At 50.0% G+C, this 12,500-nt stretch overlaps 1 protein-coding gene across 1 annotated transcript in view; it reads right to left on the reverse strand.

The window, feature by feature from the left end:
• Positions 1-12,500, reverse strand: part of znf827 (zinc finger protein 827) — a gene marked incomplete at its 3' end in the record, with an annotated part of 40,819 nt that overhangs the window by 17,032 nt on the left and 11,287 nt on the right. Inside the window, exons 2-4 of the mRNA XM_083692785.1 lie at positions 8,859-10,178; positions 1,886-2,058; positions 604-1,096 (exon numbers count right to left, since the gene is read on the reverse strand). Of these exons, the coding sequence (XP_083548911.1) occupies positions 604-1,096; positions 1,886-2,058; positions 8,859-10,178 (1,986 nt within the window). The remainder of the gene's footprint in view (positions 1-603; positions 1,097-1,885; positions 2,059-8,858; positions 10,179-12,500) is intronic.

A 12,500-nucleotide genomic window follows, 5' to 3' on the forward strand; every position in this document is an offset into this window, starting at 1 on the left:
AGAGGACAGAGGGGTGGTGGTGATAGGATAGAGGACAGAGGATAGAGGACAGAGGGGTGATGGTGATAGGATAGAGGACAGAGGATAGAGGGGTGGTGGTGATAGGATAGAGGATAGAGGACAGAGGGGTGGTGGTGATAGGATAGAGGACAGAGGGGTGATGGTGATAGGATAGAGGACAGAGGATAGAGGATAGAGGACAGAGGGGTGATGGTGATAGGATAGAGGATAGAGGACAGAGGGGTGATGGTGATAGGATAGAGGACAGAGGATAGAGGATAGAGGATAGAGGGGTGGTGGTGATAGGATAGAGGACAGAGGATAGAGGATAGAGGATAGAGGGGTGGTGGTGATAGGATAGTGATGGAGGTGGTGGTGGTGGTGGTAGTGATGGTGTTGGAGGTGGAGGTAGTGATGGTGGTAGTGATGGAGGTGGTGGTGGTGGTGGAGGTAGTGATGGTGGTAGTGATGGAGGTGGTGGTGGTGGTGTTGGAGGTGGAGGCGGTGGTGTTGGTGGAGGTGGTGGTGTTGGAGGTGGAGGTGTTGGTGATGATGGTGGTGTTGGAGGTGGTGGTAGTGATGGTGGTGGAGGTGGTTGGTTACCTGAGAGCTTCATCAGCAGGTCCGTGGCCGTCTTGGTGGTCATGTCCGGGCTGAAGAGGGAGGCGGCGGTGGGTCGGCTGGGGCTGGATCTCATCCCGACCCCGACCCCCGAGAGGTCCAGGGAGCTGGCGCTGCTCTGGGGCCGCTCCCTGACCAGGGAGAAGGGCGACAGCACCGACACATCCCTCTCCTGGGGCTCCTCCTTGATGTGGACATGATTGGACGACGCTTCGCCCGGGGGCGTGGCCTGGAGCCCCCTCAGGTCTGATGGCAGGGGGGACGCCTCGGCCCCCCGGAGGTCCCCCGGGCCGCAGTCGCCCATCAGCGAGCCCTCGCCCTCCGTGTCGGTGGTGGCCTCTTCTTTGACCTTGAGCTCGGAGCGCGGGAAGTGCTGGTGGCAGCGCATGTGCAGCTTCAGGCTGAAGTGGCGGGAGGAGGTGAAAGGGCAAAGTTCACACTGGAACGTCTCACCCCTGTCCTGGTGCTGATGGACCTGGAACACAGGGCCAAGGTGAGGATGGGACCCACTGCCACACAGTCAAACAGAACCAGACTAGCAACAGACCGAGCACCGAGAGTAAAATAAGCACTCCCTTAAATACCTGCGGCCTTGCTGCACTTTTAACTTCACCAACTGCCAAAGCAATCCGGAACACTCACCACCTAGAGTGCCAAGTGTTCTGTGTTGGTGTTTACCTAGCAACAACACTTTGATTGGCTACAAAATGAAGCATCGTAATTTATGCATTTTGGGTGAATAAAGTCACCCCTTGGCGCTCTAGAATGGTGAAAGTTTGGGCGACTTTATTCATCCTCGGCGCTGAATGAGTTAAAACAACCACAGGTGGTGTTCTACAATCATTTGTGCAATGCTACCGACTGGAGAGGTGACTTTGATCAAGGACATGTACAGGTGCCTAAAACCTTTTGTGTCAGCAATTAGTCAGGTCCCCAGCGCCATTTTGGCCACTGGGGACCAATAACACGTGAGGAGGTCAAAAGTTAAACCCATCCCATCATTTCATGCCGACAACGAAGACCACAATGGAAATACAGTCAGTCTGTTATTGATCTTACTGTCTTTTACAATTGATGATTCTCAATGTGTGTATTGTTGATTTCACCTGGTTGAAGCGACTCTGTACATGTGTTTTCGAAAAGCCCTCATGGGATCATTCATTGGATCATTCATTCATTCATTGGTTCATTCATTCACTCATTCATTCATTCATTGGTTCATTCGTTCATTCATTCATTGGTTCGTTCATTCATTGATCCCCACCTTCATGTGGGATTTGAGATTGTCTTTGCGGGCGCAGCGGAAGGGGCAGAGGGGACACTGGTGGCTCTTCAGGCCCGTGTGGATCACCATGTGCCTCTTCCAGTAGCTCTTCCTCTTGATGACCAGGCCGCAGACGGGACACTGGAACGGCTTCCCCACGTCCTCAGGAGACCCTGGAGAGAGGGGCGGGCGTTAGACGGCCATGCTACAAAGGACAGGAGGAGGGGCGGGCGTTAGACGGCCATGCTACAAAGGACAGGAGGAGGGCCGGGCGTTAGACGGCCATGCTACAAAGGACAGGAGGAGGGCCGGGCGTTAGACGGCCATGCTACAAAGGACAGGAGGAGGGGCGGGCGTTGAATGGCCATGCTGCAAAGGACAACACTGGCTGTATCGTATTGCCGTATGGTCAAGAGCTTTTGTGTGAATAGTTGAGCCGTTTGTCTTAAATGGAGGGTTAGGTTGAAAGCTCGGCGTAAATGATCAACGTTAGTGGGTAGGAAACACGTTTGTGGTTGTATAGAGTCGTGCTTTCGTGCTTTGCAGTACGTCTGCATCGCGACCACCGAGACAGAAGGGTATTTTCTCCTCTTCCAGAGAAGAGTTAGGGGACCTCTCTCACGGTGTAACTGACTTCGCTCAAAGGCCGCCACAAATCTCCCAGAGACGACCTCTAAATGGCAAAAGCCAACACCGTCCACCACAATGCCTGTTGGCTGCCTCGGAAAACAAAAGGGAGGATTAAAAAAAAAAAAAAAAGATAACTCAAGGATGTTTTAGTATCTCGATTATTGTTGTTGGCTTCCTATCTGCCAACCATTACTGTTTAATTGGTCTTATTAGAAAGAGGCATGATTGCATTACAAATTCCGAGAGGGGGCCTCGTCAGAGCGGCTTCATAAGTATTCCAGTCCTGTCCCTTGAAAAACATCTGGTAATCAGTGTTTGGTGAAATTACCGTGCTCAGCCATTCATTGACCCAGGGTGTAAAAACCTCAAGACTGCCTATTTGCAACAATAAACTGCCATCTGCGGCCCAACCTCTCTCCGGCGCGGCCGACCGCAGAGGCCAGATCACCGCGGAGGAACGAAAAACAGAGGACGGCTCCGCTCAGGGGCGCGGGAATGGAGGGAGAGAGGGAGGACGGAAGGAAGGAAGGAAGGAAAATGGAGGGGAGGGGAGCGGGAGCGGGAGGGGGAGGGGGAGGGGACTCAGTTAGTGATTTGAGAGGGGATCAGGTATTTACATGCCTGGTTTCAGTGCAATCTGTTCTGTATATGTGTGTGTGTACATGTACATGTGTGTGTGTGTGTGTGTGTGTACTGTGTGCGTGTCACCACATATGAATGTAATAGGCTTTTACAGCAGAACTGGCGAGCACGACCGCAATAAAACAAAACATGACAGTCAATAAGCAAGGTCACATTTTTCAGTCTGGCGACCAAACAGCTACCTGCGTTTTTACAGCGCCTGGCAACCTTGGCGGTTTTCAGGTTAGAGCAGAGCGCCTATTTAACATGCAGATCACAGAATATTACATCGACTGCCTTTCGTCTGTCTGAAGTCAATTTGATCCGGCCATTTTAAATGCAGCAGGTTACGACACAATCCCTCAAAAGTGCCCATCCGTCTCCCTAGAAAACACTCTGTTCTCCCTAAAGGCTGCTCATTTAGAGCCTAGTGGTGTGTGTGTGTGTGTGTGTGTGTGTGTGTGTGTGTGTGTGTGTCTGCGCGCTTGTGTCTCTGTGTGCGTGTATGTGCTTGTGTCTCTGCGCCCTTATGTCTCCGTGTGCGTGTGTGTGTGTGTGTGTGTGTGTGTGTGTGTGCACGCGCGCTTGTGTCTCTGTGTGTGTGTGCGCGCTTGTGTCTCTGTGTGCGTGCGTGCATGCGTGCGTGAGTGTGTGTGTGTGTGTGTGTGTGTGTGCGTGCGTGCGTGCGCCTAGCCAATGGAAAAAAACTGTGATGGGAGTGTGTTTGGCCTGGTCTTTGCTGAGCTGATCCTAGCAGGGGGGGCTTGGGGAGGGAGTGGGGGCCGGAGCCAGCCAGAGTCTGTGGAGATGGATATGGACTCCCGGGTTCCCACTGTGCCGAGCACACACTCACAGCCCCCTTTGGCAGCCAGCACATCCGAGCCCAGCGAGCCAGTCTGGGAGTGCAGTGAGGTCTCGGGCGGAACCCCCGCCGAGCCTGCAGACCTTTTCCCAGACTGGGGCCAGCCGGGCCAGGACTGCTCTCTGCTCAGCCACTTCAGAAGCTGACACCTCAACTGAGTCTACACTACTGAGTATATACTACTCTGTGTACACTACTTCAACTAAGTCTACACTACTGAGTATATATTACTGAGTGTATACTACTCGATGTAAACTACCTCAACTGAGTCTACACTACTGAGTATATATTACTCTGTGTACACTACTTCAACTAAGTCTACACTACTGAGTATATACTACTCGATGTAAACTACCTCAACTGAGTCTACACTACTGAGTGTATACACTACTTGGTGTATGCTACTGAGTCTACACCCTACCAAGTCTACACTACTTAGAGTGTAAACGACTACCTCTGGCTGGGCGGTGTGGCGTTTGGTTTTGTTATAACCATATGATCCAGGCTGCGGTGTGGAAGGAGACGATACCCTGAGCGCAGATTGTTTGTTGCGACAGTTTAAAAATCAGAATCAGACATGAATAACAACAAAAAAACGCACAATGACACCATTGAGACCACCGACAGCTCTCATCTGTAAAATTAACAGCTTCTCATCCCAGCAAAATAGCGGGGAATCGGCGCCAGACAAAATAGCGGATAATTGGCGAATTGATGAGATTAGCAGGACAAAAACAACAAGAAAAGACACATTTAAATCGAGGCAGGAGTCCGATTTTAGGTTATAGGTGGATTGAGATTGGAAAGGAAAAATTGTCTCCGGTATCCAGGAGAGGAACACATTATTCCCTTTCCCGTGCCGTCCTCCACTCCGCACGGTTAACAGATGTCATGGCTGTGGTGACAGACAGGTCAGCCGACGCAGTGCGGTGCATTGTGCATCGGCCAATCAAACGTGGGACTGTCTGAAGATTCACAATGACATCTCAAGAAGCTTTGAGTTCTTGTTTAAAGGTGGCAATGTTTTGTAGTGAGCTATTCATCAAGCTACATTATGCATAGTCGTTCAACATAACCCTAACCCTAACTTAAGAAACCAAAAAATACCATCATACCATTCAAATAATGAGAAAATACCGGGATATGACATTTGGACAACATCGCTCAGACATATTGTGCTTCATGACAATAAGGTCTGGCTCCAGAATGCTCTTTACTGTGCTTGTGGTGTCCTTATAAAGGGATTAAAGTAGTACAATAGTGTAAGTCAAATAAAGGAATCCAGGAATGCATATAATGTCTAATATAATATATATATATATAAAATTATAATTATAAATTATATATATATATAATTATTATTATTATATGACATTTAGCTGACGCTTTTATCCAAAGCGACTTACATTGCAGTGAGTGCAGACATTTTTCAGTACATACGGTCCTAAACTTCAACTGTACAGAATCTGAAGTGCGTATTACAGTGAGTGGAGTGCAGAGGTTTAAGATCAGGGTTCTCCCCAGAAGAATGGAAGAGTGTTTCTGCGCCACGCGGTGAACTTGGGGGCGCCACTATGTAAACATTTCAAGGCAAATTAAACTATATATTTAGTAGTTAATCTATCTTTGGTCGCCAACGACATCGTTGTTAAAAACTAAAGGGAAAGTGCTACTGTACGATGTTCCTCAGTGAATTCAGCATTTTAGTGCTATTCTTTGCACATACAGTACCAGTCAAAGGTTTGGACACAAACTTGCCAAGAATGTGCAAAGCTGTCATCAAAGCAAAAGGTGGCTACTTTGAAGAATCTAAAATATAAACCATATTCTGGTTTGTTTAACCCTTTGGGGACCAGGGGTATTTTCTCGATTTTTACATACATTTTTTCTTTCTCAATTTGAAGGCACTTCCATACAAAATAATACCCAAGTGTTTCATATCAATATTTTCAGTACAAACTCAGCTTTCTTGATTGTGATGGATGTTTACCCCAAGAGCACTGTGTGAAGAGGTAAGTAGGCCTAAACCTGAAAATTTCGAATCCGTTTTTCAGAAATGTTTCAAATCCCATGTGAAAACATACCTTTACCCATGTGGATGAATTATTTTGGTGCTTGAAATTCATTTATGAAGTCCTGAGCTACACAGAAATGGTATACAATATGAATAAAATACTAGACAGAATATAAAAAAGGACTTCTAATGGATCCTTGTAAACACATCTTCTCTGCTATCTGTCTCTGTCACTGTCACTGAAATGTTTGTCAATACCGACAATGCAGACAACACGTGTAGCAAAGAAGATGGACGTGCGAATCGACCAATCACCGACGGTAAAAGGCAGTGTCTGAGCGACTCAACCTAGTCTGCTACCAAATTCACCAATTACGCAGGGAGGGCGTGTACCAAGTTGTTCCGAGGCTCATAGCTCCGTCTGTGAGTGAGAGGGCATGTCACAGGAGGGTTCCAAAGAATATTTAAACCATGTTTCTACGCCGTATTATCACGGAGACATTCATCAAAACATTTTGGAAACCCCTGAAAACACGGCCGCGCGTTTGAGGTCCCGAAAGGGTTAACACTTTTTTGTTTACTACATAATTCCATAGGTGTTCCTTCATAGTTTTGATGTCTTCAATATAAATCTACAATGTAGAAAATAATGAAAATAAAGAAAAACCATTGAATGAGAAGGTGTGTCCAAACTTTTGACTGGTACTGTCAATGTATTTTCATGAATAAACCAGAGTTTTGACAATGCAATCCAGTCACAATGTTCCAAACTCATGGGGAAAACAGAGAAGACTTTTGTCTGAAAACACCTCTTTTCAAATCGAGATGTACAGGGTGAAGTGAAAAGAAAAAGAAAAGAAAAATAAATCTCTTATTTGCTCAAAAAATTCTCAGAATTCCAAGAAATGAAAAAACGCCTGCATTGTTCTTAAGCTTTTGTGGTGAGTTTTGCAGTTTAACCTTGGTGTTAAGGTACGAGTTCGGGCGGGTCTTCAAACTTCTGCAAACAAAGAAAACGGTGGGTCCTCGACAACAATAGCCGGCTTTCCAGAGCGGCGGTTGCGCTGCACAAGCCACTGCGTGCCAAAGCCAATTGCTTTTCCACAATCACTGCCGGGCTTCAACAGGGCTTACTCCAGGCCTATCTGGTGCTTCAAACTCAGGCTTTTACCCTCCTCTACCCCCCCCCCCCCCCCCGGTCCTGATGAGGCCAAACGGGGCTCAGGGCGCGGTTTATAGCGAAGGTGGGATATTCTTATCATCCAAGTGCTTTAGTTGGCTAGTGAACTTGTTGGGTGGCGAGCAGACTCCAAGTTAGCTCGCTGTAACTACACAATCAAATGGATTCGATTTTCTTTACAAATGCAATTGTCAAAACCAACTTGCGTTTATTCACGTCGTAATACCGCTAAAACATTTCCCCCACTTTCCTTTGCGGTTACAAAGTTAGAATGATTCGGCAATGCTTGGAGTGCGCTGAATTAACTGAGGAGCATTATAAACGTGTTCACTTTTGCTTTTAACAACGGTGTCATTGGCAATCAAATACAGTTACTATGATTAATAAATTAATTTGCTCTGGAATGTTAACATCATGGTGGAGCCAAGTCAACAAGGTGCATGCAGAGGCCCTCTTACAATAACCCTGGACTTAGCGCCGATTTATGGCGCTAACAATGAAATCAGATAATACTAACAATAATAACAATAATAACAATCATCATCATCATGTGTCTCACTGAACAAAAGGCCACGTCAAAATAAAGTATATACATAGGTGATATTGGGGTGTCTGTGAAAACGGAGACAAAGAGACCCCCAAAAATCAAGGCCACAACATTATAGAAAACAAGGGACAGTGAGAAATCATCGTTAAACTCCTACATTAGCGCAGACAGACGGGACGCCAAGTGTAACCAAATGCTTTCGGTGTCGCATCTACAGTCACTGATGATCTTGGGCACATCCCTCATCTCTCTAGAAATGAAGATATCAACAAACTGACACGGGTTCAATAGGGCTGCCGTTACCTGACACTACGCGATGTAATTTAGGTTTCTCCATACTTAGATGTATTTTTGTTACGCGATTACACCCTTGGCAGGCTGGGTGTGTTGCGTAATTGAGAAAGTCCTTCTCTGTTTCGGGAATCCAACCCTCTGAAAAAACGTTCTCAATGAAGCTATCTGTATGATTTGTGGGTTTGGAACAGAAAGGGACATAGACCTTGAGGGTTGAACATGGACCTAACTATCAAATTGTTCCCCGCTTACGTAGAAAAGTACGTCATTGATTAGTGAAGTGAAGTGAGCTATCACAATTCTCATTCAGGTCCGTCCAGCCTCCCATTAGTCCTTTTGTAAAGTCTTTCTTTGTGAGCCTGAAGCCTTGTTGGTGAGGTCTTTCTGCTTCATTGAAGAGAAAAACTTTGCTTTGCTAAATCTATCTTTGGAGGTGTGGGGCTTTTAGTGTGTCACAATCTTCTCCTAGCCTTGAACAAAAAATCATCTCCAACAATAGATATCAAGGGGTAGTTCAGTCCCCCCCCCCCCCCCAAACATATTAACGCAAAACTAGGACAAAAATCACACTTTCAATGGAGGCTCCCCATTTCAGCTGCTATTTAGTCTTGGAGTAGGTGTCATCTGTGCCAGAGAAACCTGACGTTTCTATATTTCCAGATACAGACGTTATCAGATCCACAGAATAAGAATAAGGACACGAGAACAACATGTCTAATATCAAACTCTTTGACCAAATCATCGACAACAACACGCTAACTAAAAAAATTAGCCAAATTAGCACAAAAAAAGGACCGTATGTGTGTACGAGTGCGAGTGGGTTACCTGCTTGGCTGCTGGGCTTGGCCCTGCCCTTGGGGGTGGAGGGCAGCAGAAGGTCCATTCCTTGGGTGGGGGTGGAGGCTTTCTGGTTCCTGTCCAGCAGGGGCTTGACGTCCTCTTGGAGGGCCCCGCCCCCGGGGGTCAAAGGTGACAGGGACGCCTCCTTCTTGTCTGCCAGGAGGTTCCCTGCGGCGCGGGCTGCCACCTCCTTGAGCAGGGCGGCCGAGGAGTTCATGGAGACCAGGGAGAGGAAGGAGCTGGCCGAGGGCTGGTGGTCCCCCGCCACAGCGCCCCCTGCTGCCGAGGAGGACTGGCTCCTCTCGCTCACCTTCTTGGAGAGGGCGGCGAGGGTGGAGCTGGCCGACTGGGGGCTGAAGGGGGAGGTGAAGGCGTCGAAGCGTACCGTGTCGTCCCCCCGGCCCCCGCCCAGGGCGGGCACTGCGGAGGAGACGGAGGCGGCGGAGGAGGAGGAGGACGAGGAGGATGAAGAGGAGGCAGCCACGGCGTTCTTGTCCTGCAGCACGGCGTTGGCCGCCGCCTTCAGCTTCTGGATGGCCGAGTCCGGCGATAGGCTGCTGCCGCTGGGCGCCGAGCAACCCGCCGGGGGCCACTTGTCGGCCACGCCCACCCACACGAAGCCGCTGCCGTTGCTGGGGGCGACCGTGGCGAAGGGGTCGCAAGGCTCCTGCTTGATGGCGGCGGCGGCGGCGGTAGAGGTCGCCACGGAGGCTGGCGAAGCGGAGGCGGAGCTGGCGCCGTTGTTGTTGTGATTGGCCAGTTTCCGGGCGAGAGCGCTCAGCTGCTGGGCGTGGTGGGAGGAGGGGGAGAGGGTGAGGCTGGGGGCCAGGCCTATGGGAGGCGACTCTCCTCCTCCCCCTCCTCCCCCCAGTCCTCCCCTCAAAGCCCGGCCCAGGAGGTCCCCGGCCTCCAGCTTCAGAGATCCGGCCTCTAGGAGGCGCCGCAGGTTGCTGCTGAGGGGCTTCCCCAGGGCCTGGGAGGCGGCCTCGCCGTAGAGGGACGACACCACCGACGACAGGGTGTCCTGGGCCGAGAAGACGCCTCCGTCCAGGCCCAGGAGCTCCAGGGAGGCGCGGTGCACAGGCGTGGGGCAGCCCAGCGAGCTCTCCCCTCCGGAGGTGTCGTGGTCGCCCGGGCCCCCCGGGGCGCCTCGGTCGGGGGAGGAGCCACGCTGCAGCTCGTCCTGCGTCCCATCGCCGTAGGACGACGACGCGTCGGACCGCGCGTCGGAGGCGTTGCCGTACCAGCCGTCCTCCTGGTCCACGGGACCGCCCTCCGGCCCGCCATCCTCGACGCTGTCCACATCTAGAGGAGGAGAGAAGAAGAAGAAGAAGAGGAGACGTCTTACTACTGTGAGGTAACAGTCAGTCAAGTAGGTCATCGTGACAGAGGACAACCAGGGCCAGGCCAATTTCTACCATTACGTGACGACAGGACGCAGTGAATTGCGGGTGAGAGTCATCAGGACGCCGCCTGCACCATAAGTGACCAGCCAGAGAACGGAGCTTCGTTTTGACACCTCATTATCACAATTGAGCACTTCACAATTTCTATTTACCAGGCCCAGCTACAAAGGGGAATGGCCTATTAAAGCTGCCAAATAGAGTTCAGTGGCCACAGCAGGGGTAACTGCTTGGGACGACTGAAAGAAAGAAAATAAATATATATATTTATTTTTGGTTCAATCTGACGTAGTACTAGCAGCAGCAGCAGTAATGGTACAGTTCAGTCCAAACAACTTGGGATTCTTCAAATCCTCCATTTTTTTTTTTTTTTTCCCAGGGTCTAAAGGAGACTGGTAAAGGGGTTACCATGGCGACGGGCCCTTCTGGGAGGCTAGACAGCAAAGATTAGGGTAATGGAGGTTACAGAACCGGATTAATATTCATGAGCCTGCACACACCACCAGGGAGCCAATAAGGATAGGGTTAAGGTCACCGAGGGTCATTAATATACACTTCATTTATCAATATTCATAAGCAAAACATTACAGCTTGCCAGACAAGGGCGAACAAAGAAAAGTGAATATTCCTGATACATATTAACAAAGCCCTCCAGAAGAATATGTCAAAAAGCAACAAGCCCGGGCGAAGGAAATGTCAAAACTTAAAGTTTTTTTTGTTTCTCCCCCCGGTGTTACCGTACTGGAGACACACAAACAACATTATTCCACACGCATCGACTGGGGAAAAAGCAGGAAGAAAAAAAGGGCAAAGAGGGTCTGACACTCAAAAAGAACATTTCGTTGCAGTCTTTTGCCTCCCTCTCTCTCCCTCTCCCTCCCTCTCCCTCTCCCTCTCTCTCATCAAGGTTGTCGTCACCCTGTAGACCCTGACAGAAGTCTGGTGAGCTGCTCTCTGTTTACAGGCGAAAGGGAAAGCCGTTGCCGGGCAACTCCGCCCCGGCAACCCTCGGGGGTCGTTGGAGTCAGCTGACATCTGGCCAGCGTCGCTGACCACGGCCCAGAGAGGTGACCGCGACCGCAGCCGGGGGAGGTGACCACACACACACACACACAAACACACCATCATCATCACCATCACACACACACACACACACACCATGATCACACACAAACACACCATCATCATCACCATCACACACATGATGATCACACACACACACCATCATCATCATCACACACACACACGCACACTATGATCATTCACACACACACACACACACACACACGCGCATATGCATGTGTGTGTATTACAACCACACACCTGTGTGTGTGTGTGTGTGTGTGTGTGTGTGCTTATGTGACCTTCTTCACACTTCTTAGACGCCATTAATCAGGGAGAAGGAGAAGGAGAGAATGTCAGCGGGCTTCAGTGTGTGTTCTAAGACACACTGTTTCTCCATGGACGGTGTGCCCCTGAAAGCTTTTAGTCACCTGAGCAGGGCAGAGAGAGTGTGTGTGTGTGTGTGTGTGTGAGAGAGAGAGAGAGAGAGAGTGTGAGAGAGAGAGAAAATGTGTGTGAGAGAGAGAGAGTGTGAGAGAGAGAGAAAGTGTGTGTGAGAGAGAGAGAAAGTGTGTGTGAGAGAGAGTGTGTGTGTGTGTGTGTGTGTGTGTGTGTGTGTGTGTGTGTGAGAGAGAGTGTGAGAGAGAGTGTGTGAGAGAGAGAGAGAGAGAGAGAGAGTGTGTGAGAGAGAGAGAGGCATGACCAATTTCCACGTGACATGTGAAAGGCAGCGCTGCCTAATGGCTGTAATATGGTTAGTGGGGAATGGCTAGATTGCTGACCTGAGGTCCAGGGGGCAGAGAGGCTGAGAGAGGCAGAGAGAGGCTGAGAGAGGCTGTGGGAGGCTGAGAGAGGCTGAGAGAGGCTGAGCCAGGCTGTGGGAGGCTGAGAGAGGCTGAGAGCGCCTGAGAGAGGCTGAGAGAGGCTCAGAGAGGCTGAGCCAGGCTGTGGGAGGCTGTGGGAGGCTGAGAGAGGCTAAGAGCGCCTGAGAGAGGCTGAGAGAGGCTCAGAGAGGCTCAGAGAGGCTGAGCGAGGCCGAGAGAGGCAGAGCGAGGCTGAGAGAGGTTGAGGGAGGCTGAGAGGCAGAGAGAGGCAGAGAGGCTGAGGGAGGATGAGAGAGGTTGAGAGAGGCTGTGGGAGGCTGAGAGAGGCTGAGCGAGGC

The sequence above is a fragment of the Argentina silus genome, assembly GCF_951799395.1.
Source record: "Argentina silus genome assembly, chromosome: 21".
NCBI lineage: Eukaryota > Metazoa > Chordata > Actinopteri > Argentiniformes > Argentinidae > Argentina > Argentina silus.